The sequence below is a fragment of the Fusarium odoratissimum genome, assembly GCF_000260195.1.
Source record: "Fusarium odoratissimum NRRL 54006 unplaced genomic scaffold supercont1.4, whole genome shotgun sequence".
NCBI classification, from domain to species: Eukaryota; Fungi; Ascomycota; class Sordariomycetes; order Hypocreales; family Nectriaceae; genus Fusarium; species Fusarium odoratissimum.
Window position 1 is genome coordinate 1,166,482 of NW_022158690.1, and position 24,203 is coordinate 1,190,684.

At 47.7% G+C, this 24,203-nt stretch overlaps 9 protein-coding genes across 11 annotated transcripts; 6 read left to right on the forward strand and 3 right to left on the reverse strand.

Moving 5' to 3' along the window:
* The first annotated feature begins 905 nt into the window (after nt 1–905).
* FOIG_03559 (uncharacterized protein) lies at nt 906–3,036 on the forward strand. Its single transcript, XM_031201482.1, has one exon. It carries the CDS (start codon nt 1,285–1,287, stop codon nt 1,585–1,587), a length of 303 nt encoding a protein of 100 aa, XP_031069006.1. The 5' UTR covers nt 906–1,284; the 3' UTR covers nt 1,588–3,036.
* Nucleotides 3,037–3,219: 183 nt separating this feature from the next.
* On the forward strand, nt 3,220–4,434 carry FOIG_03560 (uncharacterized protein; the record flags this gene model as incomplete). The annotated part of the gene is made up of 1 exon (XM_031201483.1): nt 3,220–4,434. The coding sequence occupies one exon, from the start codon at nt 3,220–3,222 to the stop codon at nt 4,432–4,434; it is 1,215 nt and encodes a 404-aa protein (XP_031069007.1).
* Nucleotides 4,435–4,888: 454 nt separating this feature from the next.
* On the reverse strand, nt 4,889–8,694 carry FOIG_03561 (uncharacterized protein; the record flags this gene model as incomplete). The annotated part of the gene is made up of 2 exons (XM_031201484.1): nt 4,889–6,585; nt 6,636–8,694. The coding sequence occupies 2 exons, from the start codon at nt 8,692–8,694 to the stop codon at nt 4,889–4,891; spliced, it is 3,756 nt and encodes a 1,251-aa protein (XP_031069008.1).
* Nucleotides 8,695–10,726: 2,032 nt separating this feature from the next.
* Nucleotides 10,727–17,409, forward strand: FOIG_03562 (uncharacterized protein). 2 transcript variants are annotated; one of them, XM_031201485.1, is made up of 4 exons: nt 10,727–11,410; nt 11,467–12,959; nt 13,025–13,412; nt 13,472–17,409. In XM_031201485.1, the coding sequence occupies exons 1-4, from the start codon at nt 11,275–11,277 to the stop codon at nt 15,265–15,267; spliced, it is 3,813 nt and encodes a 1,270-aa protein (XP_031069009.1). In that variant the 5' UTR covers nt 10,727–11,274; the 3' UTR covers nt 15,268–17,409. The 2 variants fall into 2 exon arrangements, with proteins under 2 accessions (XP_031069009.1, XP_031069010.1); XM_031201486.1 differs by having other exon boundaries at nt 10,727–12,959.
* Nucleotides 13,516–17,409, reverse strand: FOIG_03563 (methylglutaconyl-CoA hydratase). The gene is made up of 2 exons (XM_031201487.1): nt 16,772–17,409; nt 13,516–16,718 (listed from the first exon to the last, which is right to left on the reverse strand). Exons 1-2 carry the CDS (start codon nt 17,332–17,334, stop codon nt 16,142–16,144), a joined length of 1,140 nt encoding a protein of 379 aa, XP_031069011.1. The 5' UTR covers nt 17,335–17,409; the 3' UTR covers nt 13,516–16,141.
* A 324-nt stretch (nt 17,410–17,733) lies between these two features.
* On the forward strand, nt 17,734–20,084 carry FOIG_03564 (uncharacterized protein). The gene is made up of 4 exons (XM_031201488.1): nt 17,734–18,592; nt 18,645–19,562; nt 19,616–19,673; nt 19,729–20,084. Exons 1-4 carry the CDS (start codon nt 17,903–17,905, stop codon nt 20,043–20,045), a joined length of 1,983 nt encoding a protein of 660 aa, XP_031069012.1. The 5' UTR covers nt 17,734–17,902; the 3' UTR covers nt 20,046–20,084.
* On the reverse strand, nt 20,076–23,335 carry FOIG_03565 (uncharacterized protein). Of its 2 annotated transcripts, XM_031201490.1 has the most exons (3): nt 22,401–23,335; nt 20,444–22,345; nt 20,092–20,379 (listed from the first exon to the last, which is right to left on the reverse strand). In XM_031201490.1, exons 1-2 carry the CDS (start codon nt 22,655–22,657, stop codon nt 21,784–21,786), a joined length of 819 nt encoding a protein of 272 aa, XP_031069014.1. In that variant the 5' UTR covers nt 22,658–23,335; the 3' UTR covers nt 20,092–20,379; nt 20,444–21,783. The 2 variants fall into 2 exon arrangements, with proteins under 2 accessions (XP_031069013.1, XP_031069014.1); XM_031201489.1 differs by having other exon boundaries at nt 20,076–22,345.
* On the forward strand, nt 20,488–21,605 carry FOIG_03566 (uncharacterized protein). The gene is made up of 2 exons (XM_031201491.1): nt 20,488–21,092; nt 21,150–21,605. Exons 1-2 carry the CDS (start codon nt 20,903–20,905, stop codon nt 21,338–21,340), a joined length of 381 nt encoding a protein of 126 aa, XP_031069015.1. The 5' UTR covers nt 20,488–20,902; the 3' UTR covers nt 21,341–21,605.
* FOIG_03567 (uncharacterized protein) lies at nt 22,863–23,626 on the forward strand (the record flags this gene model as incomplete). The annotated part of the gene is made up of 3 exons (XM_031201492.1): nt 22,863–22,937; nt 22,969–23,127; nt 23,390–23,626. 3 exons carry the CDS (start codon nt 22,863–22,865, stop codon nt 23,624–23,626), a joined length of 471 nt encoding a protein of 156 aa, XP_031069016.1.
* Between the last annotated feature and the right edge of the window lie 577 nt (nt 23,627–24,203).

Genomic DNA, 24,203 nt, shown 5'->3' on the forward strand with positions numbered 1-24,203 from the left:
GCAACGCATTAGGTCTACCTGCTGACGAAACGTTGCGGCGAATCCTTTAAGTAACAAGTGTCGAGAAGCTTCCTTTCCAGTGCAAGTTGGAATTGGAATTATCAATAAGTGTATAGTGGCAAAGAGCCTCGTTCTGTATTAATCTATGTGAAATGTGGCTGATGGTTCCCGGTGGTTCTCTCCGAACGTGCTTGGGTCAAGGGTTACAGGTGGAAATCCTCCTCGTTGTCCGAGAGGAATATGGCTTCACGCCACCTGTTTACGCGGCTGCTATACCCGGCCCTGTTCGTTATGTTTGAAACTTAAGACAGAGACTAATAAGATCGACAGTGTTCAATTGGCCTAACGCGTGGATATTTGATGGAGAAATGTGGTCGGTGCTTTCATGCGGATTCTCAAGTTGAATCTCAACCATGGTTGTCGTTTTCAAGTTTTACAGTACAAGTACGAGCTGAGTGAGGATCATCTGAACTCCGAGACCCTTATTAAGACCCTTGACCTTGGTAGATATTATGAGAGAATCGCCGTGTTTCGTCTGATATCACCCCTGTTTTTTTTCCAGGTCTGTTTGTTGGTTGGGCTGCATGAGCTTCTAGTCACGAGAATGGCTGAAAAATCGCCTAACCTAGACAGCTGTCACTGAAGATATATCGGCGACTATACGCGATTCACCATTGGTGACCGTAGGTGAGAGTGTCGAAAACAACAACAACAATGCTATTTCGAGCTGTCTGCATATAGTGCCGTCAGCCCTAAAGAGAGCTGTATCTGGCGTTAATGTAACACGGCGATTGGATCTCATCATGCGCCTGCCAGATCCAATAGAGGTACAAAACATCAAACTTCTGGTTTCGGATCTTATGAAGCGTGCTCTAGACGCAAGCGTCATCTCACCTTGGCCTCAAAAAGAATTTAGGCACAAAGCCTCTGTCGATAGACCATACGCTAAGAAGACTTATAAGTGCTATCACTCACTGAAGCTGACCACTCAGCCTGCCACGTTGGCTAGGAAGAAGTTTCGGTTCCCTCCGGGCGCTACACATATTCCCAGCTTTCCAACCAACATCAGATCTCTCAATCCCACACCAACACCAACACCACCTCTCATCCAAACTCGAAACACCAAAACACCAAGACGCGAAACATCATGACAACTCCCTGCAGAAAATTCTCAGAATGAGGCCTTTATCCGCAACTTACGCAAGGCGCCCACGCCTCGTGTATGATACATTCTCTTTATGATTGGCTTGTCATAAGAGCCCATTGTCACTAAGGAAGCAACTTATGAAACTGCGCCTGTTTCATGAGGGAGAAGAAAAACGATTTATCTCTCCGAGAGTCCAAGAGACGGTCCCCTGCCGTCCTAGTTCGTCACACGGAGATAAATCCCAAAAAGGGAGGAGTGTCAGGAGACATTCTTTGAGATCTTTTCGACCACACGTTAAAGATTTTTGCCCTGTTCAAGATCTACAGCTGCCCCCTGACTTGGAGGCGATCGTTCAGGGGGTTGCTCAAGATGGCAGGCCTCCAGAATGCCCAGCCTGCAATGACAATGGATCCAGTCGGACCTCCGATACTATTATCTAGTCGCACCAAGGTCCAAGGTCAAGGCCAAGCTACTCATGGTAGCTGCGAACTTATACCTAGCGGTATCTCGATGTGCAGCATAAATCTTTGCGAAATTCCTCTCTGTGGCCGTCAAATCTCACTATCCTCAATTTTTCTTGTCTTGGCAAGAATGTGACAACTGACTGGTTCTGGACTTTCAAGCCACTAATCCATTTCAACACGATCGCTTGGCCATACCCCTGTCGCTCAGCCTTATATCCCTGTCATCGCCCCCTGATTGGCATCGGAACCCCGCTATCAAGAGCTAGGTTTCTCGTAATAATGGCTGGCCCAGCACGACGGACTGCCACTGCAGGGGATGACACGGATGTCCGAACAATGCATTGACTCGACAATGAGCTCGGATCACTGAGGCAAATCATCAGATGGATGTCGAATTATTATGTGAATCTTCCTGTCGAGCCTTCCAACATGTTAGAACCCAAGGGGTATTTCCAAGGTGAAATGTATTCCAGGACATGAACAGAAGCCTTCTGTGCTATTTTCCGTAGCATGACGTTGAGAGCAGGGTTGTTCAAAGTCCCCAGTCTGGCCATCGTCCTTCCCGAGCACTTGGTTCGACAGGGCCTGATTGGTGGTCGCACAACTGGAGTCCCTTGCGCCCCAACCACATATTCTTTTCAGTCATCACTTCACCGACTAAGCTCCCTTGCCACAATGGAGTATGTATGGGCGGCCTACGCTAAGCTGACGGCATTGAACCCGTTTACAAACGACAAATCATTGAGTGGCTCATCATTCTTGTAGAAGGCGCTTGAACAAACCGTACAGGGGCCTCGCAGCTGAACAAGGGCGACGGCAATAGATCCGTTGTCGTCTTCCATACAGATCCCTCTTTCAGGCAGGACAGATTCCCTGCAAACACACGAATCGCTAGTCAGGGGCAAACCTCGTCTTTTCCTCTGGGGTATGCATGGGTCCAGTCCACTCACACTTTCCTTTCGTGACCAGATGAGTTTTGAAACATTGTCGTCAGCCTATCATGCATCGCTTGCTGCAAATCGTCTCTTAGTCCTCCGGGCCTAACCCCTCCGCCTTGCTTCGAAACGAGACTCAGCAATTGCATTGAAGAAACCTGAGTGGCTATGCATGTTTACTAGCAGTTGACTCTTCCCTGGCTACACGGAGAAAAGGTCCACTATGATCGCCTCTGAGTCGCATGCAGCCGCGTCCGTTCGCAGGTGTTTCTCCCGCTCACGGAATCCCCTTGCCTCTATGTCTGCCCTCAGAACACTGGTGGCCAGTCCATCGAGCAAGCTCAAGTCCATATAAGACGCCGTTTCCTCCCCCGTGTTACCATTCTTCTTCACCAACGACTTCAAAAGTCTCCAGCCAGTCCTTCAAAGTGAGATTGTCTCAACGACATTTCCATTCCTTCTTCTTTCTTTCCAAAGGCTAGTCCTTTCTGTCTCGACGACATTCGCGTATTGCCTGGTGCAATTCGACCCTTCCTTCACTCATACCCAAATCGAGCTACGACTCTTTAGTCCTATACCCATATCACTCGATTCTTGTCTTGACGGCAATCTCACTACCGGAACATCAAGTCTATCGTCCGGAACGTTTAGACTTTTCCACCCCTCAATCAAAATGTTCGCAAAGGCTTTCACTTTTGCCAGCCTGGCTTCCCTGGCCAGTGCTCATATGCTCATGAACAATCCCAAGCCCTACGGAAGCCCAGATAACAGCCCTTTGGACGCAAGCGGGGCTAACTTCCCTTGCAAGGGTGCTGTTAACGATGGTTCCGTAAACAACGTCTATAAGCAAGGCAGCACGCAGCAGCTCTCCTTCACTGGCCAAGCTGTCCATGGTGGAGGCTCATGCCAGGTTTCTCTTACCACTGACAAGAACCCAACCAAGGACTCGGTGTGGAAGGTCATCAAGTCCATCGAAGGCGGCTGTCCTTCAAGAACCGCTACCGGCAACTTGGGTGACAATGCCAAGGCCGAGAACCCCGATAAATATGACTTCACCATCCCTGAGGAATTGGCCGCTGGTGAATACACCCTTGCCTGGACCTGGTTTAACCACGTCGGCAATCGCGAGATGTACATGAACTGTGCCGCTATTAATGTCGAGGGCTCCGGTGGCTCCAAAGACTACTTGGACTCTCTCCCCGACATGTTTGTTGCCAACATTGGTAATGATTGTGAAACTCTTGCCGACACTGACCTCAAATTCCCCAACCCCGGCAAAGACGTTAGTAAGCTGAAGACTTTGCTCACTGATGCTAAGGGAGAGGGATGTCAGAAGGCCGGCTCCGGCGGCGGCTCTGGTGGTGGTTCTGGCGGAGATGATTCCCAGCCTTCGGCTCCCGTTGCTGCTCCTACTACGAACGTCGGTGCTCAGCCCACTCAGCCTGCGACCACTCCTGCTCCCAGTGCTGGCTCTGGCTCTGGCTCTGGCTCTGGCTCTGGCTCTGGCTCTGGCGATGGTTCCAACGGTACCCCTGAAATCCCTGGTGGCGCTTTCATCACTGTCTCTCAGCCTTCTGCCCCTCAACCTACTGCCACTCAAGCTCCTGCTGCTCCCGAGACACCCACGGACGGCTCTGGCTCTGGCGGTGGCGGCTCTGATTCTGGTGCTGGAAGTAGTGGTTTCGCTGCTGGAACTGCCTGTACAAACGAGGGCGAATGGAACTGTATCGGCGGCTCAACTTTCCAGCGCTGTGCCAGTGGTGCTTGGACTGCCGCCCAGCAGCTCTCTTCTGGTGTCACTTGCACCCCTGGTCAAAGTGCTGATATTGCCATGATCACTAAGCGAGGCAAAAGGAACATGCGCCGAGCAAAGCGCTCGCAGATCTAGGAAATTTATGAAGGTTAAGAACGTGCTCATGGAGGCTTGGGGCTGGTATATGGCTTGGTTAGGCGCCTGGGGGACTAAATCACTTTTCTTTCCTTGTATGACTTCTTTCGCTTCCACACGGCAGCATTCTTCGTTGTAGAATTAAAATGCAAATGAATATTGTACTCAATCCTATTATCTCGTATTGACTTGTTAATTACGCATTACAGACAGACGTGGCGGTTTCGATTGACTCTTGCTTACCAACTCGAGCTCTGTACACAGATAGATAAATGAGCTGTCTTATCAACGGAAGTCGGTGATGTACTCAACAAAAACCTTCCAGGAGTACCCTTCCAAAGGAGCGTAACGAGCCCTGGCGTTCGTAGGTCTATTATTTAACATTTACTCGTGTTGACACGCGTTCATGCTTTCGTGTTACAATCGTAAGTCATATTCATCTATTCATGGGTTTTCAAAGCCATGTCTCACTTCGATCCGGCTTGTCCATGTTCTTTCCCCCCCTGAATCTAAGAAACTTGAAATAATTTCTTTGTGGTCCGAGTGATGAAGGATCAATAGGCACAACGTGAGGATCTGCCTCAATCCCAACGTGTACTTTCCCATCCACCCCAATATATCTTCCAAAGCTAATGGTCCGAGAGGATCGACCTGGCGCATCTCTGTAAGCCACAGTAGCAAGACGACTTGGTGCAAAATACGCAACAACTGCACCAAGAGTCGTTGGCATGCGTGGCAAGACAAAAGCAACAGTCTTGAAATAGAATAAGCCAGCAACAACGGTATTCAGGGCAAGTATTGTCATGGTGATGATGAAAGACGCATCTTCCATAAAAATTCGAGTTTCTTTTGTATGTCGTACTGCAGCAACTGGTTCGCCCTCATCATTATTCTCAAAAATATGATCGTTTAGGCCGAGGAAGATGGCGAAAACACGGCGGTATATGTCAGAAACAACTGGTATCAGGTCTTTCGAATCCGGCGTGGGAGATTTCGGGTCGAGGGTTGATCTTGAACCATTGATAACCATAATGAGATGACTCATCCAATTCATCGAGAGTGTGTGGTTATGCCATTGAGGATCTGTATTCCACCGCGGATTATAGGTCTGAAATATGATATCGGTATGCAGATTTGAGTTGTTGTAGTCCATTGTGGCCTTGAGATCGCTCGTCTTCTCATATGAGATAACATTACCTAGAGGATCGATTGTGACATTGAACATGGCGGTTTGAAATATTGGACGACAGACCATGAAACTGGCCTCGACTGTGCCGTTAATGTTCTTCGCTTCTAGAGTACGACCCCATCCAAAAGTCATCGTTCGCGCACAAGGTGGCGAGGAGAAAGTGCTGTCGACTGTGTGGCTATACTCTATCGCTGAGACACCCGTGGATCGGTTATTTGTTGCTTGGCGAATGACCGGTACGGCTTTTGCGACGAACTGGTCATCAGTTGTACATTGACTCAGGTTCATCCGGTACTCAGGCCAGAATTCTGGTATCTCGTACTTAGTGGTCAATTCATGAGTTGGTATAGCACTACAATTAGCACTAGCACCAAAGCCTCTTGTACTGATAGTGCAAAGATCTCCGGTCCTATTGAAAGTCGAGTCTTTGAGTTGGTGTTTCTGAAAGTAGTACTCTTGTGAAATCCAAGGGGGAAGAAGTGTCCCCGAAGTAATGTTGGCCATTGCTATATAAAAATGGTCTTGGTAAAAACTAGTAGTAATAAGATCCCGTTGTAAAAAGTCAGTGAGTTTGAAGACGGAATCATTATTGAATCGTGGCGCAAAATTTGGGATCATGGTGACCGTGTAATTCGCAGTTGTAATATTCTCGTTGAAAAGGGAACCGAGGCCAACAGCGAGAAGATTTGCAAGGAGAGCCATGGAACAGACAAGGACAAGGACGAAGTGTTTTGATTTCAAAGCTCTCCAGAAGACCAGCTGGGGCGGAATTGAAGTGTATGTAGCGTCAATCGTATTCTTTGGTTTTGCTTTCCCTTCCGAAAGATCTTTGAAAGGTTGAAGAACGCAAAGCAGTCTGTTCAACAAGACCCAGAAGGGTTCAACGAGTGTTGCGAAGATAGTCGGGATGTAGTTCTCCAATAGTTGACGGACTTCGAAATTATCGGAAGGACGAATCAAACCTGCGTCCACATTAGTAAGACTATCAATTCCATTATGAGAGACCTCGGACCATTCAGTATGGTTTCCTGCTGTTTTAAGTACGACAGAAAAGCCATGGCGCCGATGAGGGAGACAATGAAGAGGAGACCGGCCCATTTCTTGAGGGCTAAAGGCTTGACAGGATCATAGTAGTCCTTTGGAACAGACTTATTATAAGATTCTGGTGCTTGAAGCCTCGAGTGAATCAGTAATTCTACCCTAGTACCGTTATCCTTGGCTATCATCTGGAAATTGTCCATCTTGAACTCTTCAAGAAGGCCTTTATCATCAGTGTAACCCACAGGCTTGAATGTGCTGAGTGCCTCCGGGCTGTCGCTGAATAAGTCGATGTAACGTCTTATCGAAGACGGATTTACTGGCAGGTTGCTTGGTGCGGCCCGCGAAAACCATAAAACAAGTCCTGTAAAAATGGCGACAATGAGCAAGAAACATTCCACCGCTGTCGCAAAAGTTCGACTGACTATAACCCCAGTCATGAAATACTCGACAGATACAGTCTTGTTAGAAAAGGTGGTCGAGTTCATCAAGATAGTCGTTGTTGCAATCGAGAAAAGGTATTTGTGAGCGTCGTTGTATGCTTTGTGCAGTATGTCGTGATGTACGTATTGATCCTTATCCAAGTCCTTTCCCGCCAATGCGAAGCCAACCATGTTAGATACAGGAAACGTGAGGTTGGTGTGGTTCAGTCGCGGATGTTGTTCAACAACAGCATTGAAGGGATAATCTTTCGTAATCGGTGTCTCTGCCATCCCATTTGCAATGAGATACTCAAAGGCAGTTCTGTTAAACTCATTATCTGAAAGAGTTTCTCGTGGTCCAAGTTCCAGGATAGATCCCCTATCTGGTTCGAAGGTCTCCGCGTTGACTGTTGCCAGAACCTTCTGCTTGAAGTACTGAGGCTGACAAAACATGGCAGAGATGTTGAAGGTTGGCGATGGGTCCCAATCGACAGGAATAGCTTTGGCCCAGATCGCCAAGAACTGATGTATTGAATCAGGAGTCCGCCCGCATCTTGGGTTCTCGATTTGGAAGTCCGAATAAGGACTGGTATAAAAGCCAATGTAGAACATTCTTGTCTCATTTCTTGCTCCAAACCCAGCGGTTGTATTACAACCTTGTCCGTTCAAAAAATTGAACTCTTCCTTGCTTCGGATACCTTTCCTTGCGATCTCAGCAGGCCAACAGTTGAGTTCAGTCCAAAGCTTGGTAGTTTCTGCGGTTATATTCGAAGGGACTGCTTGACGATTTTCCAAGTTAGCAAGCTTGGGGCTTGTATCTGCGTAAAATGGGAGGAGCGCATATTCGGGCGTCGTGAAGGCAGGAAATTGTTGACCGAGCCAGCCTATGGCATACCCTGTATTGAGGAACTCGGGATCAAGGACCACAACATGCTCGGCAACGGGAAGCAGCTGAGACCTGTTCACGAGTGTGGTCATGTCAGTCTGTTTTACGATACCTGTACCAAGCAGAGCACTCTGAAGGGGTGTTAGTGCCCAAAAGACGATGACCATAGCAGTTCCCCCAAAGAAAACGGGCCAATGCTTTCTCTTTGCTGATTTGAAAGGAACAAGAGCCACGAATTCGTATTGGTAGTCCAGAAACAGTGAGTTTTCGGCAGTGGCGCCCTCACGTTTAGACAACTCGAGCCATGGCTGCATCCGCTTAACGTCCAGATCGATCCAGCTCCAAAGCATACTGTACAATACAGCAATAATAGTCGGCACATAAAGATAGCTGAATTTGGCATACCCGGGCATATCATCAAGAGAAGGTGAGAGAGCGAGACCACCTTGTGCTGCACTGCGTTGTGCTAATGTCTCAACGGCGACGGCGAGAAGAATCGTAAGTGCGATCATAGCGAGTAACATCGGCGTCGAAAGCGAGAGTGGTTTCCATCCTTTCGTCCTGTGGCTTTTCTCTTCCGAAGATACCCCTTTCACGCCTGAAGTTGTCCTGGCCTTGACATTTCTCTTTGGTAGTAGTGGTAGACTCTTGTGTAGAGAGCTTGGTGTTGAGTCGGCGGCCACATTGCCGTGCAGCCGAAGGGCTGTCGTCTCCCAGCTCGACATAATAAAGATATATAGAAAGGGAAATAGTGGCCTGCCACTTTCCACACAAATTAATTGAAAAGGAAGAAGAAATGTCGAGGCTCAAGTGCTGGGTGACAACCGCATTAAGACTGTCGTATCATAGTGACAATTGATGAACAGTAGAACTTTCCATAAGAAGCAAGTGTTTGGAACCAACACCTCTCAATCCAATGAGTAAACAGAATGTCTAGTAAAAAAGCAGAAGATGTGTTAAGGCAAGAGGAGTATGCATGTTGGTCGATGGTTCATTATCACGAAACAGGAATAACTGGGCCGTCAAGGATACAATGCTACCTAACTTTACAAAATCAGCCTGGATTAAGCGCCGAACGAAAGTCAACCAATACTAGCTCCTGTAGATAGTCCGATACTTCGGCTTTCGCGCTATGTCCTGGGAGGGTCATCCTGGCAGAATGCCGCACCATCTGTATAGACAACTCAGCACGGTAGCAGTCCCACTGCAAGAAAAGATGCCAAAGCTGATGGATGACCTCTCCCGCATACTTTCCAGCGCATCAGATACTCCAGAAAAAAAGGCCTTGGATCTCGGAAACAAGACTTTTGAAGTTACTTTATCTGTTGCGTGGTTGCAGCGTTAATGTTTGAGGGGAATCTGCATAAGGGGCTTGAAGAATGGGCGGCTAATTGACCGTTGCGGTTGGACGGAGCGCTAACTGCTCAAGCGCTGAGCCTTTTAACTCGCTTTAGTGCCGGGTGGCGCCTTTCCGTGACGCGGGAAATGAAAGATGATCTGCAGGGTTGACTTGTTTTCCGATTGGACGCTGTTTGTGAGTGTTGGTGATATCCTAAGATCTATTACTGTAGATGCTATCCACCGAAGAGTAGCGTTGTCCTATTTTTACGACTTAAGTCAATTTGGCGCAATGAAAACCGAAATACTGTACTAATATTTTCGTAATGGATTGGTAACGACACTGTTTGGTGAGAACCCTGCTTCAGCATCAAGCTTGGTGTTAGATGGAATCAGAGGTATTGTTTCCAGCAGATCCAGTCCCACAAACGATACCTAATACCTGAGGCCAACTCTATAAAACCCTATTTGGGACCTCATAAATCGTATTACTCAAAAAGCCGTATTTTGATACACATACCTAGACTCTTGTTTCTTTAGATCGAGAGGGGTTTACAAATCACCAGTGTTTTCAACTTGTTAGTAACGAATACCTTCTTAATTACCTACCTACTAGGCAGTAAGTAGATTGCTGATGAGAATCTTTAAGTATATTGAGGTTCTGTGCCAAATTTCCTGTCTGCTTTACTAGTATTGATAATCAAGAAGAATGAGGAAAAGAATGCATTTCTATTCCCTAGAAGGCAAGTTGCTTAGATACTGATATCGATTATTTTTCTCCATCCGTCTTTTTCGTTCGAGCTTGGTTTCTGGGCCCAGACAAATGTTACACTTTGTATACGCAGAATCACGGAGGTGAATGACATTTGCTGACATTGTGTGTACTCCGTGTAACTATGCGTAGCAAACAGGGGCATTTCCTCAGGTTGGAGTCAATATTATTTGTGCTGCTTCGTTCCGATGAATAGCACGAGCCTGAGTTGTCACTGGACCGTGCCGTGAACAGGGGACGCGTCAGATATGAGCTGTACGAGAAACTTCTCATTAATCGATAAAGGGAAAGATGCGATTCAAGTGATACTTGGGGTAGCCGCGTTCGGCTAATTGCGAACGAAAAACTTATGCGTGGAACAGGACGTAGCGAGAACGCCGCTGATGAAATGCATATGTACCGTCACTGTCTTCCCCAAGTTCGGTGGGATTTCGCGTAAGGCGTCGCATTCAATGACCTTTCGGCATGGAAATAGAACTTGCCGACCGAAAAAAGGTACGTAAGCTAAAGCTTAATTAAAACAGCTTTAATACTACCTACTAATTTAATAAAAGAAATATTTGATAGGTAAAGGGCATCTAAGCTGTCGCATTAACCCCCAGATTGAGCCTTCCACCCCAATTAAGGTGCTGACTCAGCACTTGCATCATCCATCGCATAGGCCAAGAAAGAGCACTGCGTCAGCTACCGTCGTTTTGTCTACGTCGCCATCATCGCGAGCGTCGTCAAACTTTCCCAGGCATCCAAATTATTTCTTCTCAGCTAGCCTCTTTTGACGTTTATTATTCGTTGTTTTCGCCACGGGTCTCGATTCACGAAATTATGATTAAATAAGCACGAAGCTATCGACCCGTACGATTTCATTCATCCTCATAGCTCGAGCTTCGACCGCCACCAGGCTGGGGTTGTTCATTCACCGATCCGACGAATTCCGCGCAGACGAAACTGAATCTTCCCAGCGAACTAATTCCACTGTTCAGCGGACCGTATCTCTCCACGTTGCACGAAGAATTTATCCCACGGTTGCCTGTCTGCTAGTAGTCCAACAAGTGCCACCCCGCAATCCACAAACTGGAATCCGTCCCTCTCCAACGCACTATATTACCTCCGACCTCACATCTTGATAAAGTATACAAGCGGATTTATCAAGCAGTACTGTCAATCACACATAGATCAAGCATCCAAGTAGCTCCTCATGGCGAGCCGATACGACCTGAGGTCCGCACAGGATCTAGATACGAGCTACGCTTCTTTGCCTGGGACAAGTGGAACTTCTGTCACTCAAAACTCGACGCCTCTTAAAGCCAGGATACTAAATCAAAATTTGGGAGGTATGTTTACAATTACCCTAAGAATCAAGCTCGGTAGCCAACTGTACTGCTTCCAGGATGTCACCCTTCGAGATGGATATATGAACTCTTGCACAATAACTTCACTGTATGCGATGTCTTCGGACGGTTGCGCAAAACAGAACTCAACGCACCATATCCCTGGGAGCATCCCCATCGATTGATGATAAATGGTAACCAGAGTTACTCAACCAACTCAACGCGGGTATTATCCTCGGTGTGCGTTGATTGCCACTTTCATTTTGTGTTTAAGATGTCATGGGACGAGCGACACTCTCAAGAGTCATGCAACCCTCAACAGGAACAGTGGCCTCCGAGTGATGCGAGATTCCCCTGGCATCATCTTGTTTGGGTTGGGCAAGAATCGCAATCTTCGCCACTCGGTAAGATTGACGACAGACAACGAAATAAGTATTACCCACTAGTTGCTCGCGAGCCTTTTGCATGCTCAGCCGGCCCATGCACGTTCTCAGTCACACTGGAAATCTCGGAACCTCGCATGACTCGTGAGTGGATCGACCTATTACTTGACCACGATACCATTCGTAAGAATGTGCGCCGTGCTAAGGAACAGGATCCGGACCGGTACGCCGCGGCAACTGATGACTGGGCACTGCAAGCTCCTCTGAACCTGAACACATATCTTAAGAACTTACTTGAGGCCACTTCACAGGAGAACGCCAGGAGTATTTCTAAAAGGAATAAGCGATTTTTTGTACTCTTCGGGACTCGATGTTTTGAAATGTTCAGACAACTCGAATTCGAGGAAACAGTTGATGTAGCGGAAGATGGAGTCGATGGAGGGACTTTCACACCACCGATCCCTCCTCGGTCAGATAACCCCTCTGGGGCTACCGATTTAGGGACATATCGAGCATACATCGAAGATGTGAGATCTGAAGTTCAGTGCATTATACACAGAGGCGGCCAGCCTGCTGAGCTTTGCACCCCTGGTCTACATGCCGATTTGGGATGCGCAGAGGTACCGAACGTGGATTCTGTCTTAGTGAATATCACGCGTTATGAGATCATGGGCGTTTTGCCGAATCAGTCGAAGGAGGTTGTTGTCAATGCTTACAAGAGACAGTGGGAAATGATTCCTGATAAGCGAAAAGCACTCATTGATGCTCTTATGAGTATTGGGAATGACCTTAACGACGAACAGCTCAATGAATACGCTGTTACGCAATCATCAATCTTCGAGAGCCAAGTACAAAGTCAAACAAACGGTGACGATGGGGGGTTGACAAATCAGGCTTTGCTATTCTTCGAGCTACAGCCTCTGAACGACTACAAGGCACAATCCATAGTTCAGGCATTTCGACGAAAGGTGGCACAAGATCCCAGCTGTGCTAACACCGCGCGAAATATGTTGATGCTGATCTCTCAAGCATCTACCGATGACAACTACACAGCAGAGTTGGTGATGGAGTATGGGGAAGGATTTTCTTTACCCACGGCCAAAGAGATCCTTGGCTTAAGTGATGCTAGTGGTTTTGGGCCCGATACGCTGGACGACGTGAAAGAAAAGGTCAGAAATATGCGCCTGTTGTTGTTGTTGTTGAGCCTAAAGCATGAGTCTAATCAAGCATACAGATTCGAAACGCCAAAGACAAGGACGCCAAGACAACTTACTTGGAGGCCATGGAGAAGATCGCCGAGCACACGAATTCAACAGGTCTCAAAAGCACAGTTAGCGAATTAAGAGAAATGCATGGTATTGCAGTTCCCGATGGAAGCAACGCCACGGGCGCCTCAGCACAAGCTGCGAACTTTGATCTTCCGGTTGGACTGGAGAATATTGGAAATACGTGCTACCTCAACAGCCTTTTACAATATCTTTTTACTGTTAAACCAGTTCGAGACGTCGTTATCAACTATGACAAGTTCAAGCTCGAGTTGACGGATGAAAAAATCAAGGAGCGATTGCTTGGTGGTAACAAAATGCAGCTGGATCGTGGCGAGGCTGTCGTTGCTCAGGCTTGTAAGTTCTTGTCTAGGTAAACCCTCTAGTTGGCGCATAGCTTAACTGACCAAACTCAGTTGTACAGGAGCTTTCGGATCTATTCAACAACCTTGAACAATCCGATAAGATAGCAACGCGTCCGTCTCAGAGGCTAGCTAATGCTGTCCTTTTGTCCACCGGCACACTCCTCAAAGAAACGAAGAGCTCTGCTGAAGCAACAACTGAGTCTCAGCCGCCACCGCTTCCTACTCGACCGCCCCCTGGACCCCCAGCAAAGGAGAACAACGATGTGGAGATGATTACTGTAACCGCCAATGACAGCCGCGACCCAGTTGATACAGCTAGCACCGTCAGCTCGCAGACACTTGTCGAAGAGGATTCTGACCGCTCTTATGACAAAGTGGAGACCTCTCCAACTACCACTGAAGATCAGGTAATTGATACAGTGATGGAGGTTGGACAAGATGAGGATGTCGTTCAAATCAGCCGAACGAGTGATAGGCCTATGGAGATTCCCGAGGCTGTCGAAAACCCGAAGAACGGCACTTCCCAGGATATTGAGTCTACTGATGTCAACATGCCGGATGTCGAGGAGCCAGAAACGGTCGACCAGAAGGTGCTGACTGCTCTGGAACACCAAAAAAGGTCTTCTGGCACCGACCAGCAGGATGTAGAAGAGGTAATGGGCAGCATCATCAATCGTCTTCAAGCCGCTATACGCCCATCATCCGTTGACAAGTCAACTGGTATTCAATTTGAAGAGATCATGAAAACTTTCTTCGTTACCACCATCAATTACACCAAGAAGTTTGATGACAACACTTATCAAAAGGAAATTAGCTTTGATCGGTCTATTACAGCATTTCCCGCTCCCAAAGGTTCATGCTCACTATACGAAGCTCTAGGCCGAAATTTCGACCAGGAAATCATCGAAGAAGACAAGCTTTCACGATATACAGCCATCAAGACGCTACCCCCTGTTCTGCACGTACTCATTCAACGGTCGCAGTCTATGGGTAGCAAGAATGGCAACCCGGTACTAATTCCTGAAATCTTATACCTCGACCGATACATGGATGCCCCTCACGAGTCGTCGACCTTCAGAAAAAGAGTCGAGAGTTGGGCCACCCACAGCCGCATATCTGACATCAAAGCCTCCAAGGCTGCAGTTGAGAGCACGATTCCAACTGGACCCATCCTTGAGAGCATTGGACAAGAAGAGGACGGCAAAGGCAGTATTGCAGCTGTTACAGAAGACAGTGAAATGGCAGATGGTGTGAAGATCGTGGAAGAGGACTGGAGTTTCGATGGTACGGTCGATGACGACTATCTTCTTGTTGGCCGACCCAGCGTAAACTCAGTGACCTCGGCTGGTCTACCTTCCAGGCCAAAAGACATCAAAGACACCGAAACCGCCATTCGGGAGAAGATGGATTCCGAGCTCAGAGACAAGGAGGAAGCCCTGGAAAACTACTACTCCAAGTTGAAGAGCAATCCATATCGGCTCCATGCAGTCATATGCCATCGTGGCCAGCTGATGTCTGGTCACTATTGGGTATGGATTTACGATTTTGAACAGGATGTTTGGCGCAAATACAATGATTCCAACGTCGAGGTCAGACGCAGCACGGATGAAGTTTTGAACACATTGAGCACCAGTGGAGAGCCATACTTTCTTTGCTACGTCCGCGATGAAGATAAAGAGACTTACGTCGACGTACCTCGGCGTCGAAGACCAGCACCACCATCAGATACCTCGTTCGAAAACCTTGACGCCGATGGAGATATCACGGTCACCAACAGCGAACCGCTAAAGACCTCAGAGTCTTCTCAGGAGCTTCCGCCCGCATACTCGGAGCAAAACAGTGACTAGGAACCTTCTCGATTGTCGGCTAGAAAAGGTCAAGCGTCTGTTCAGTCCAAACAGCCATCCCCAGCTAAAACGGATGCGGCGGTGGCCTCTGGAATCCAAAGCGCTCAAAACCCAGCTAAACGATTTTCTTTGTCAGACGAAGATGATGCTAGTGCTTCTACAGAAGCGGATGTGTATGAAGCTCCGACATCACCCACAAAACGACCGAAGCTTGTCAAGAATGATGATCGGACATCAGAACCCCCAAAATTGCTCCATGCCTCTGAGAAGCAATTTCTGGATGACCCCGAAACAGAACCTGTGATACATGTAAAATTAACCCCTGAGGACTGTGACACAATAGCTCAAGAGTGCAAAAGATCTGAGCTTGAAAACCCCGATCGCGCTATCAGAGCGGTTAAGAAACGGATTAAGTTGAAGGTGAAACCTCAGACAAATCCTCCGGCTGACGCCAGGCGGCACCGTTGGCCCCGCGGCATGGTACATCACATTATCGAAGCAGCAAAGCCCAGAGAAAAGCTTAAGAAGGCTACCGAGGACGAAGAGACAAAGAAATCGTAATCCGTGGTGTGAGAAGGATAGAGGTAGTAGAAAGGGATAAACCCGCGATTGAGCCAAAGAACCATTCAACGGAGTTCATGCAACTAACAGGTTTTTGGGGTGGGATTTTTTTGGTGATGGCATACCCAGAGGATCAGATAGATACAGAAAGAATAGCAGACACGGCGTTGTATACTGTGTCATGAGTTGCAAAAAGAAAACTTGAAGTTGGCTCCATCTGTTTCTAATGGCCAATTTGTCAACTGTTCATACAAACTCATACTGTCCACATTGCTCGTGTTTTGATATTGACTCTCAAGCTCTTCAATATGCCTTATCGGCCAGTGAAAATAGGCTTCCTCTTCTCCTGGAAAGCCTTGAGAGCTTCGTTTCTATCCTCGGTATTGACGACTCGCTCATACATCTTGTTCTCAACCTCTTCCCTTGCCCAGGCAACAGCCTGAAGAGCAGCCCTTACACCGATCGGTCCTCCTTCGCAAATCTCCTGCGCAAGTCTCACAGCTTCACTCAACGCTGCTTTTCTGGCCTCGCCAAGAACATCTGAGCCATCACGCTCATCCTCAGGCACAATCTCAACAAGGCGATCAGCAATACCTAGAAAGTATGCCTCAGGAGCTCCAACGCGACGGCCGGTCAGGATCAGATCGCGGGCGCGGGAGAGGCCGATAAGAGCGGGAAGACGGTGGGTGCCGCCGGCGCCCGGGATGATGCCTAGACGGGTTTCAGGAAGACCGACTGTTGCATTGGAACTGAGAACGCGAAAGTGTGTGGAGAGAGCGAGCTCAAGACCGCCACCTAGTGCGACTGAGGAGATGGCCGAGATGGTAGGGATGGGGAGGTTGGATAGAGATGTGAGGGTGTTGCGGAGATTTGTAAGAAATTCAGCAGTTCTGTGCCCGATGATTAGTACAGCACATTACTACTTGATATGAGGAATACCGACTCTCCCTGACTCATCCCCTTACGCTCCTTGAGGTCCGCGCCAGCGCAAAACGATGTATCAACAGCACTAGCCAGCACAACAGCTCTCGTAGGACCCTTCTCATCTACACCAGCTGCACCACCGAAACGCTTCTGCAGTGGCAGTTCTTCGCCATTGGGCCCATATTGAATATGCACAGCATCGATCTCGGCGCGAAGGTTCGCTAGAAGAGCCTTCGAAATGGCATTTCGCGCAGACGGGCGGTTAAGCTCAAGAATACGAATATGGCCGGTGTTTGGCGCGGGGAGGTTCGTTACGCGGATGAGAGGTTCGGTGGCAGAGGAGTAGTAACGCCTGAGAAGACGAAGGGTCACTACGGGTTGAGAGAGACGAGGGGCCATTTTGAGCAGATCAATTGGTGATCGTTGAGTCGATATTGGTGGTGGGAAGTTGAAGCCTTGTATATTAAGGTATCTTAGACACGGCGGCATTGCAAGCCGAGGAATGACGTGCATCGGTTGGTGTCGGTTCATAATGTTAAGCCGATAACCGATAAGACAAGGACGGGATTTTAAGAGAAGCATCCGTAGATTTATGGTTAATTTAACTTCAGACGGTTATATATATCCTTGCCTGTTGAATTCTGTTTAATATTCTGGTAACCCCCATGAGTAGGATATAGGGTTGCTACTATCGACGAAGCATGTTTGGTGGAGATGATGAGTTGGTCCAAGTTCCACATACAATTGATATGATGACGATCAACAATAAGACGATCCAAAGAAGCTGTTATGTCTAGTCAGCTTATAATTACTAGACTTCTTTTCAATATTTTGATGGGAATTGCTCAATATCACCTCTGCTCTAACTAATCTTGAGAGCCAAGAAAACAAAGCCCATCTCAGCCACCAAACAAACTTCTCTAAACTTCCATTCTGGGGAAACGTGCCAAGACAACGGCATAGACTAATTACAGTAGCGAGCCAGATCCCAGTCCGCGACGAACTGGACCCATTGGATGGGATCTTCAGCCTCCTCCAACTTCTGTTGATCTTCTCTCTCTTCCTTTCTTATTCTTTGGCACATCGAGTGATATAGCCACAAGACTAGACAAAGACGATGGATAGACGTTGTTAATTGAGTCCGTGGAGGATGCACTACGTCTCACCAAGAGACATCTCCGCGATGGCATCAGCATCCGTTCTGCAATCGTTATTGACTTCTACAACTCTCGCCTCGTCTGCGCCATCATCTACAGCCTCGAGTACACCTCTCACTATTCTCATTCGCGATTCCATCGAAGGAACATCGGATTTCTTCCCGTTTCTTGACATCGCCGGTCTCGGCTCTGGCTCTGATGATGTTGACTCGGGACTCACCTTCAAAGAGCTTTTCGCCACAAGTCTCGATGGGAACCAGGAAATAACTCTGTTCAGTTCTGGGTGCCAGGTCGATGGTAGAACTGACTGCACACGCGCCTGCAACAATTCCAGTCTCTTCTTCAGCTCGTTGGAAACGTTCTACAATTGCGCTGCCTTGGCTGCGGCGGCGCATTGGACTCAGGATGCGAAATCTTACTATGTCAGCCAAGAGACTGAGCGCAATGCTAGCGCAATCATGGGATCTGGAACTTTGTCCGAGTTTGACGGTCGACCTGTTCTCAGATCTCTCATCGCTTGCGCTCAAGATTCTTGTGATAACGATGGTCTGAGCAAACCTTGCAACCGGACAATTGACCGCCTCTCCTATGATACCTCCACCCCTGAGGAGATATTCGAGGCCCTGGACGAGTTTTGTCCAGAGTTACCGGCCGAGGTCAACCCAGATATCTTTGGACCAGGAGTAGGTCCGACTGGCATTTGTTGAGTCCTCTAGACACTGACATGGGCTTCAGGTTCTCATCTCGTATGTTCTTCAAGTATGCTTCGCTGCATCCCTGTATCTGCTACTCAAAGGCTTCACTCTCTGGGTCACTATTACACAAGATACCAGTCGTCGCAAATCAGAACCTAAGCCCTATCGCCTGAAGCGCAGTCTGACTCGAATTGAGAGTATGATCTGGCGTGACTCTGGTGGCCTGTCGCGCACGAGCATTGCGATTGCAACCACCTTAGTCGAATTTCAAGAGGCTCAGTGCTGGTTTGTCTTTGCTGTTCAAATTGCATCGATTCTTGCCATTGTTGTCAACTCTCAAGAGGGTACATTTTGGGGCGAGATCGTTGTCAACGCTGCCATTGCATTTCATGTAAGCCAGAATGGCATTCTACCAATGTTTCTCGTCCAAGTGTGTCTGCATCATGAGGGCATTCGTAACTGGCACACATTCTTGGGCTTCTTCATGGAGTATCTTCTCGCCATTGTCGCAACATCGCAAAAGATCTATTTTAAAGACGCGTTTGCTTTGTTCAAGAGCCAGAATCAGATAGAAGCGTGCGGCTTCAACCCAAGTCCGCGAACATATTGCGCCGCAACTCAAGGTATCGATGGACAGTCCTTCAGCTTCTTTCCGCATCCCTTGTTGTACAAAATGACGTTTCTTATTCTCGACACCATTGCCATCATTGCCTTGGTAGCTGATCAGCTGGCGTGGACACTTCGCAAGCATCATCTCACCAAACATGTTCAGATTGGATCATACCGTCTTGGTCGATGGCCGCGCTGGGGGAAGCAGAAAAGAGGTCTTTTTATCAAGATATGGTTCTGGCGTATCCTCGAAGTCGCATATCTCGTCATCAACATATTGTACATGATTTCTCTAACGAAAGTCATCAATGCCGAGAGTTTTGCTGCCAACAGGTGGTCGTACGGCCAGGTGAGTTTCCATCGCTCCCCTGATCAGTTCATTTATCTCATGGTACTCGATAGATCATCGCCGTTACTGTCTGGGGACCTGTTATTGTCAAGCTGTTCGATCTCCTGCTTTGTAAGTATACGCAAGAAATGTGTTCGAGTTGCTATTTTGCTGACTCCATATGCAGCTGGACCTCCTAAGAACGGTATGAGGCTCAACTCGGGTCCACCTAGGCTACGTATCGACAACGTTATAAACGGTCGAGTGGGGACATCTGCAGTTGAAGTCATTGAGGATGATAATGAAACCGACGAGAAATGCGACGAACCGGCGCCAAGAGCCAGAGATGAGGGTTTTATGATTCGGCAAGCTGCTACTATGCAGTTAGGAGATTCGAATCACGATGGTCGGGATATTGAGGGCGAAGCAATAGAGATAGGGCCTAAAGCGGCATCGCCAGAAGGTATCAGTGCCGAGAGAGATGTAAAAGGCACAACGAAATGATGATTTATGAAGTTTTGTTCTTTTTTTTTCTTCTTTTTTTTCATGATAACGACGGCTGATGATATTTGAAAAATCTGTTATGAGTTAATGTACTAGATTTGAATCCGATTTAGATATGAAAGCAAATAAGCTTCAAGCGATATGAAGCCAAATCTATTAACCAATGAATACGGTCAGGGACAACTGTGAGGCCTGGAAAGATGACAGAAACTTGAGCCTTCGGTTCTAAAAGCGATAAAGTACTCAGACAAGCTTCGGATAATTTATGATCTGTTTTGTAGCTCTTTGAATGGGTGTTTTCGCTTGCTGCTTCAAGGTCACGAGTGTTTTGACACTTCGAGGTGAGTTATATTAGCTGAGTTTAAAAGTTGTTACATTGATCTTATTAACAAACTTGCCGTAGATCTAATGGTACCTTCCACTGCACTAGCATCAGCCTTTTTTATGTAAACGCACGTTCCCCACAAGAGCTCCCAAACCTTCTTCAGCGATCGGACGCGGGATCTTTCGATGATGAGATTGAACACAAAACGTAAAAAGAGGACAAGCTCGTTCTGAGCTCAGCGCTTTCTCCCCGTTTATTTCAAGCCTCACTGCGTCATCATTACCTCTCCTTTTCTCACGTGCTTGTTTGGTCGCGCCGCAACAGGGAGTTCTTTCCCCGCGAGTGACATCATACAGCTATGACAAGCTCCCGTCGTCATAACATAAGTTACAAGAGCTTCCCTTGCCTCTCTTTCTCCTTTTGAAAAGCTCTCTCTATTCTTTTCAATTTCATCAATTGACTTTTTCTTTACCTCGCAACATAAAAGATCCTAACCAAACTCTACCACAACAAAACACCAGCAACCACCATCATGTCTTTCCTCACAGAGAACGTCATCCGCCGTGTAGCCCTCGCACCTCGCGTCATCGCCTTCCAGGCTCCTCGAACATTCACCACGAGCTTTGCTTTGCAGCGAACTGCCACAGATGCTGTCAAGGACACTGCCAAGAAGGTTGATCGTGTTGTGAGCGACAAGATTGTCGACGGCATTGAGGCTGGCGGTTAGTTTTCAATTATCAACTGGCTCAAGATGTTCAATTGCTAATAAGGATGTTCAGAAAACGTTGCCGCGAAGGCCAAGGATGTTGCCCAGGATGTGACTGGTGGCAGCGCCACCGGAAAGGCCCAAGAGCTCCGAGGAGAGGCTGCTGGCAAGGCTCAGGAGCTCAAGGGTGAAGCCAAGGGCGCTGCTGAGCAGGCCAAGGGCAAGGTGAAGGGTGCGGCCGAAGAGGTCAAGGGCAAGTTGTAAGAAAAGCTTAAACTTGTCATGATTGAAATGGAATATAATGAAGTTCAGACCCCACGATGGTCTGTTGTACGATTATAAGGCATGCATCATACGACTAGGGGAGCCAATTTTATGCATTAAGAAATCAATCAACACATTCATCTTCTGCTAAACTCATCACAACTATGACCAAGTCAGGTTGGCTTTTTACTATGTGATCATACCACAACTGGAAACAAAGACCTGCTGTCTGTATGTGACACTTGTCTCAGGCAAGTGAAACCTGACGTCATCAATTTTAGAATGTTGTCTTTTCTGATATCATGTCTTATTCATCTCCATATTATCCTCATATTGTTCGGGTATTAAACATACTTATTCATTCTTATTCCACGATGCATTATGAAACAACGTTGCAGCCTACCGCCATTTGCTTTCCACCCTAACATTAGAAGCACATGTGCTTAAGCAATGTTTGTCTTCTTGGGCTGGACATCGATTTCGCCAAGAGGGAAGCGAACCCATGTCGTATCCTCAGTCATAATACCAGCCGCACCTGCATAGAAAGCTGCGAAGGCACAGATGCATGAGAATGCGCCTCCAGTCTTGTTGATTCGAATAGCAGCAGTAGGGTGAGTGGTCTGCAGAAACTGAGCCAAGCTGAGGAAGAGGAAAGCGAGGAACAAGAAACCGAGAACAATGAGGATGGCAATGTTCGTCTTGAGAGCGGCCACAAAAAATATAAGAGTGAGAAAGCACCACAGAATCAGGAAGATGCCCAATGCAAAGCTGTAAGCGCGGTCATCGCCCTTGTATGCGTCCTTGATACCCAGATCAGGAACGAAGAACATGGCAAAAGCAAGCCAGAAGGCACCGTAGGAACAATGGACGGTAGTACCAAAGGTATTACCGACGCGGAACTCCATAAGGCCGGCAAAAAGTTGAGCAATGCCACCGAAGAAGACAGCCAGACCAAAGATGGCTTGGTCAGGACCGACGCCGCCGAAGGGGTTTGATCCAGGGAGACTGTAACACAGGATTAGCATGTAAAACTATGACCAGGTATATGGGGATGATTTACCCAGCACCGCACTGGTAGAGGCCGAGGACAAAGGTAGTCAAAGCGAAACTGATCAAACCCAAAGGACCAGGATTGGCAACCTTGAAGAACGAAGGGTTGTACACCTGCGACACCATGGACTGGTGGGGCTTCTGAACGTTCCTATTTCGTTCTTCATAGTAATGATTGGGATGATTGCAATGATAGTGGCCTTCCTCCTTATCGGTGTACTGCGTAGGGGTAGTTGCCCCATGGGAGGGAGGAGTGCCCGAAGACATCTCGTCTGAGTATTGCACTAAGATTTATGAGAAATAAGTAGTGATAAGCTGGTCGACTCAACACGAGAGAAACAAGCTTATATAGAGAGATTCGGGGTAGAGTTCTGGAGAAAGATCTGGCCAACGCACATAGGGTCCCGGACATAACTTTATATCCCCATCGTTCGTACTTGGGTACGAGATCTACCCCAAACTCAACTTTGAGATGACGAACGAACGGACATCCGACTCCATCGGTCTCTTGGAGTGTGGGAACGGCAAGTTCCAAAAGGTCACATTGGTAGGATCAGCAACAGGCTGAGAACTGATAGTCCAATGTGATAGTCAAGCTCATTGGAACGTGTCCCATCTTCCGAGCTCAACGACCCACGACACTAACAGCCCTTGAGCAAGAACATCACCAAAGGGCCGAGGATCAAGGATGGGCGTGGAGAATAGGCCCAGTTACCAATGTGGAGGTTCCCAACATGGTGTGACGGAACCTTTGCAGGGCCTATTAACCCGGGAAACGCTGGATATGTCGGCACGCGGATATACCATGCTGGAGACTGTGCTTGGGGGTGGTTTAGACGAAGCGGAGCCAGTGTCCAGGGTATAATCCAGTCGTCACAAGGTTGGTGATGAGAATTGTGTGGCAATGGTTGGCTAGGTTCGAGTCAAGTATCCGTACCCGCGGAGATTTCAAATCATATCATGTAAATCACTGAGCATTGGGCCGTTTATTTTGGCTAGGGTCTTTCATCTGGAGTGAAAAATCGATACTTCAAGAACCCTCGTCTGCGAAGCTGGGAAATGTTCAAGACCAACGTTGAGGCTCAAGCCAAGCCGGGAGGATCAATCCTGGCTCAGCTAGTACCGAGCCTCAACACGAACCAGCAGGGGAGCTGCACGTCGGAGTTATTCCCACGAGAAAACACCCTAGAGGCATTAGTAAAGCAGAGAAAAGCCTGCGGTGGAGATGACGACTGAATTGTGTCGTTGATAAGTGGAGTGATTGTCATGGTTGTCGGAAGAATTCCGCTGATGAACTCCACCAACTTCAGCTCACAACGTGGTAAAAACGATGCTATCAGCAGTCATGTTCATACTGCTGTTGGTTTCATTGGCTCACGGACACAGGAACTGCCGTCCCCAGGTACCGTATGTCTGGTTGACCTCTTGACGGGTCTTCCCCATATGTGACGAACATTATCTTGCCATTTACCCCAAATCGCGGAGTCGGGCTTTGACTCAAATGAGGAGAAGCATAAACGGAATTAGCTAACACGAGAGATACGTGAATCTTGTCCAGATCGAGGCTCCCGATTTAGCGTAGCGCCTCTGATGACATGGTGTGCATGATGGCTTATTATTCCCGCGCTTATATCCTTTAAAAGTTGATAATATCCTCGGTAGCGCTCAAATGGAAGCTCGGTTACATTCAAATAATTGCCGAATGATTCAGGGTAATCAGTCTTTCATCTCGATGAGAGATAGTATTTCAATACTTCAAGAGCCGGATACGTCGGCAGTGTTGGTTGCTGGATGAATTGCTTTACTTCGAATT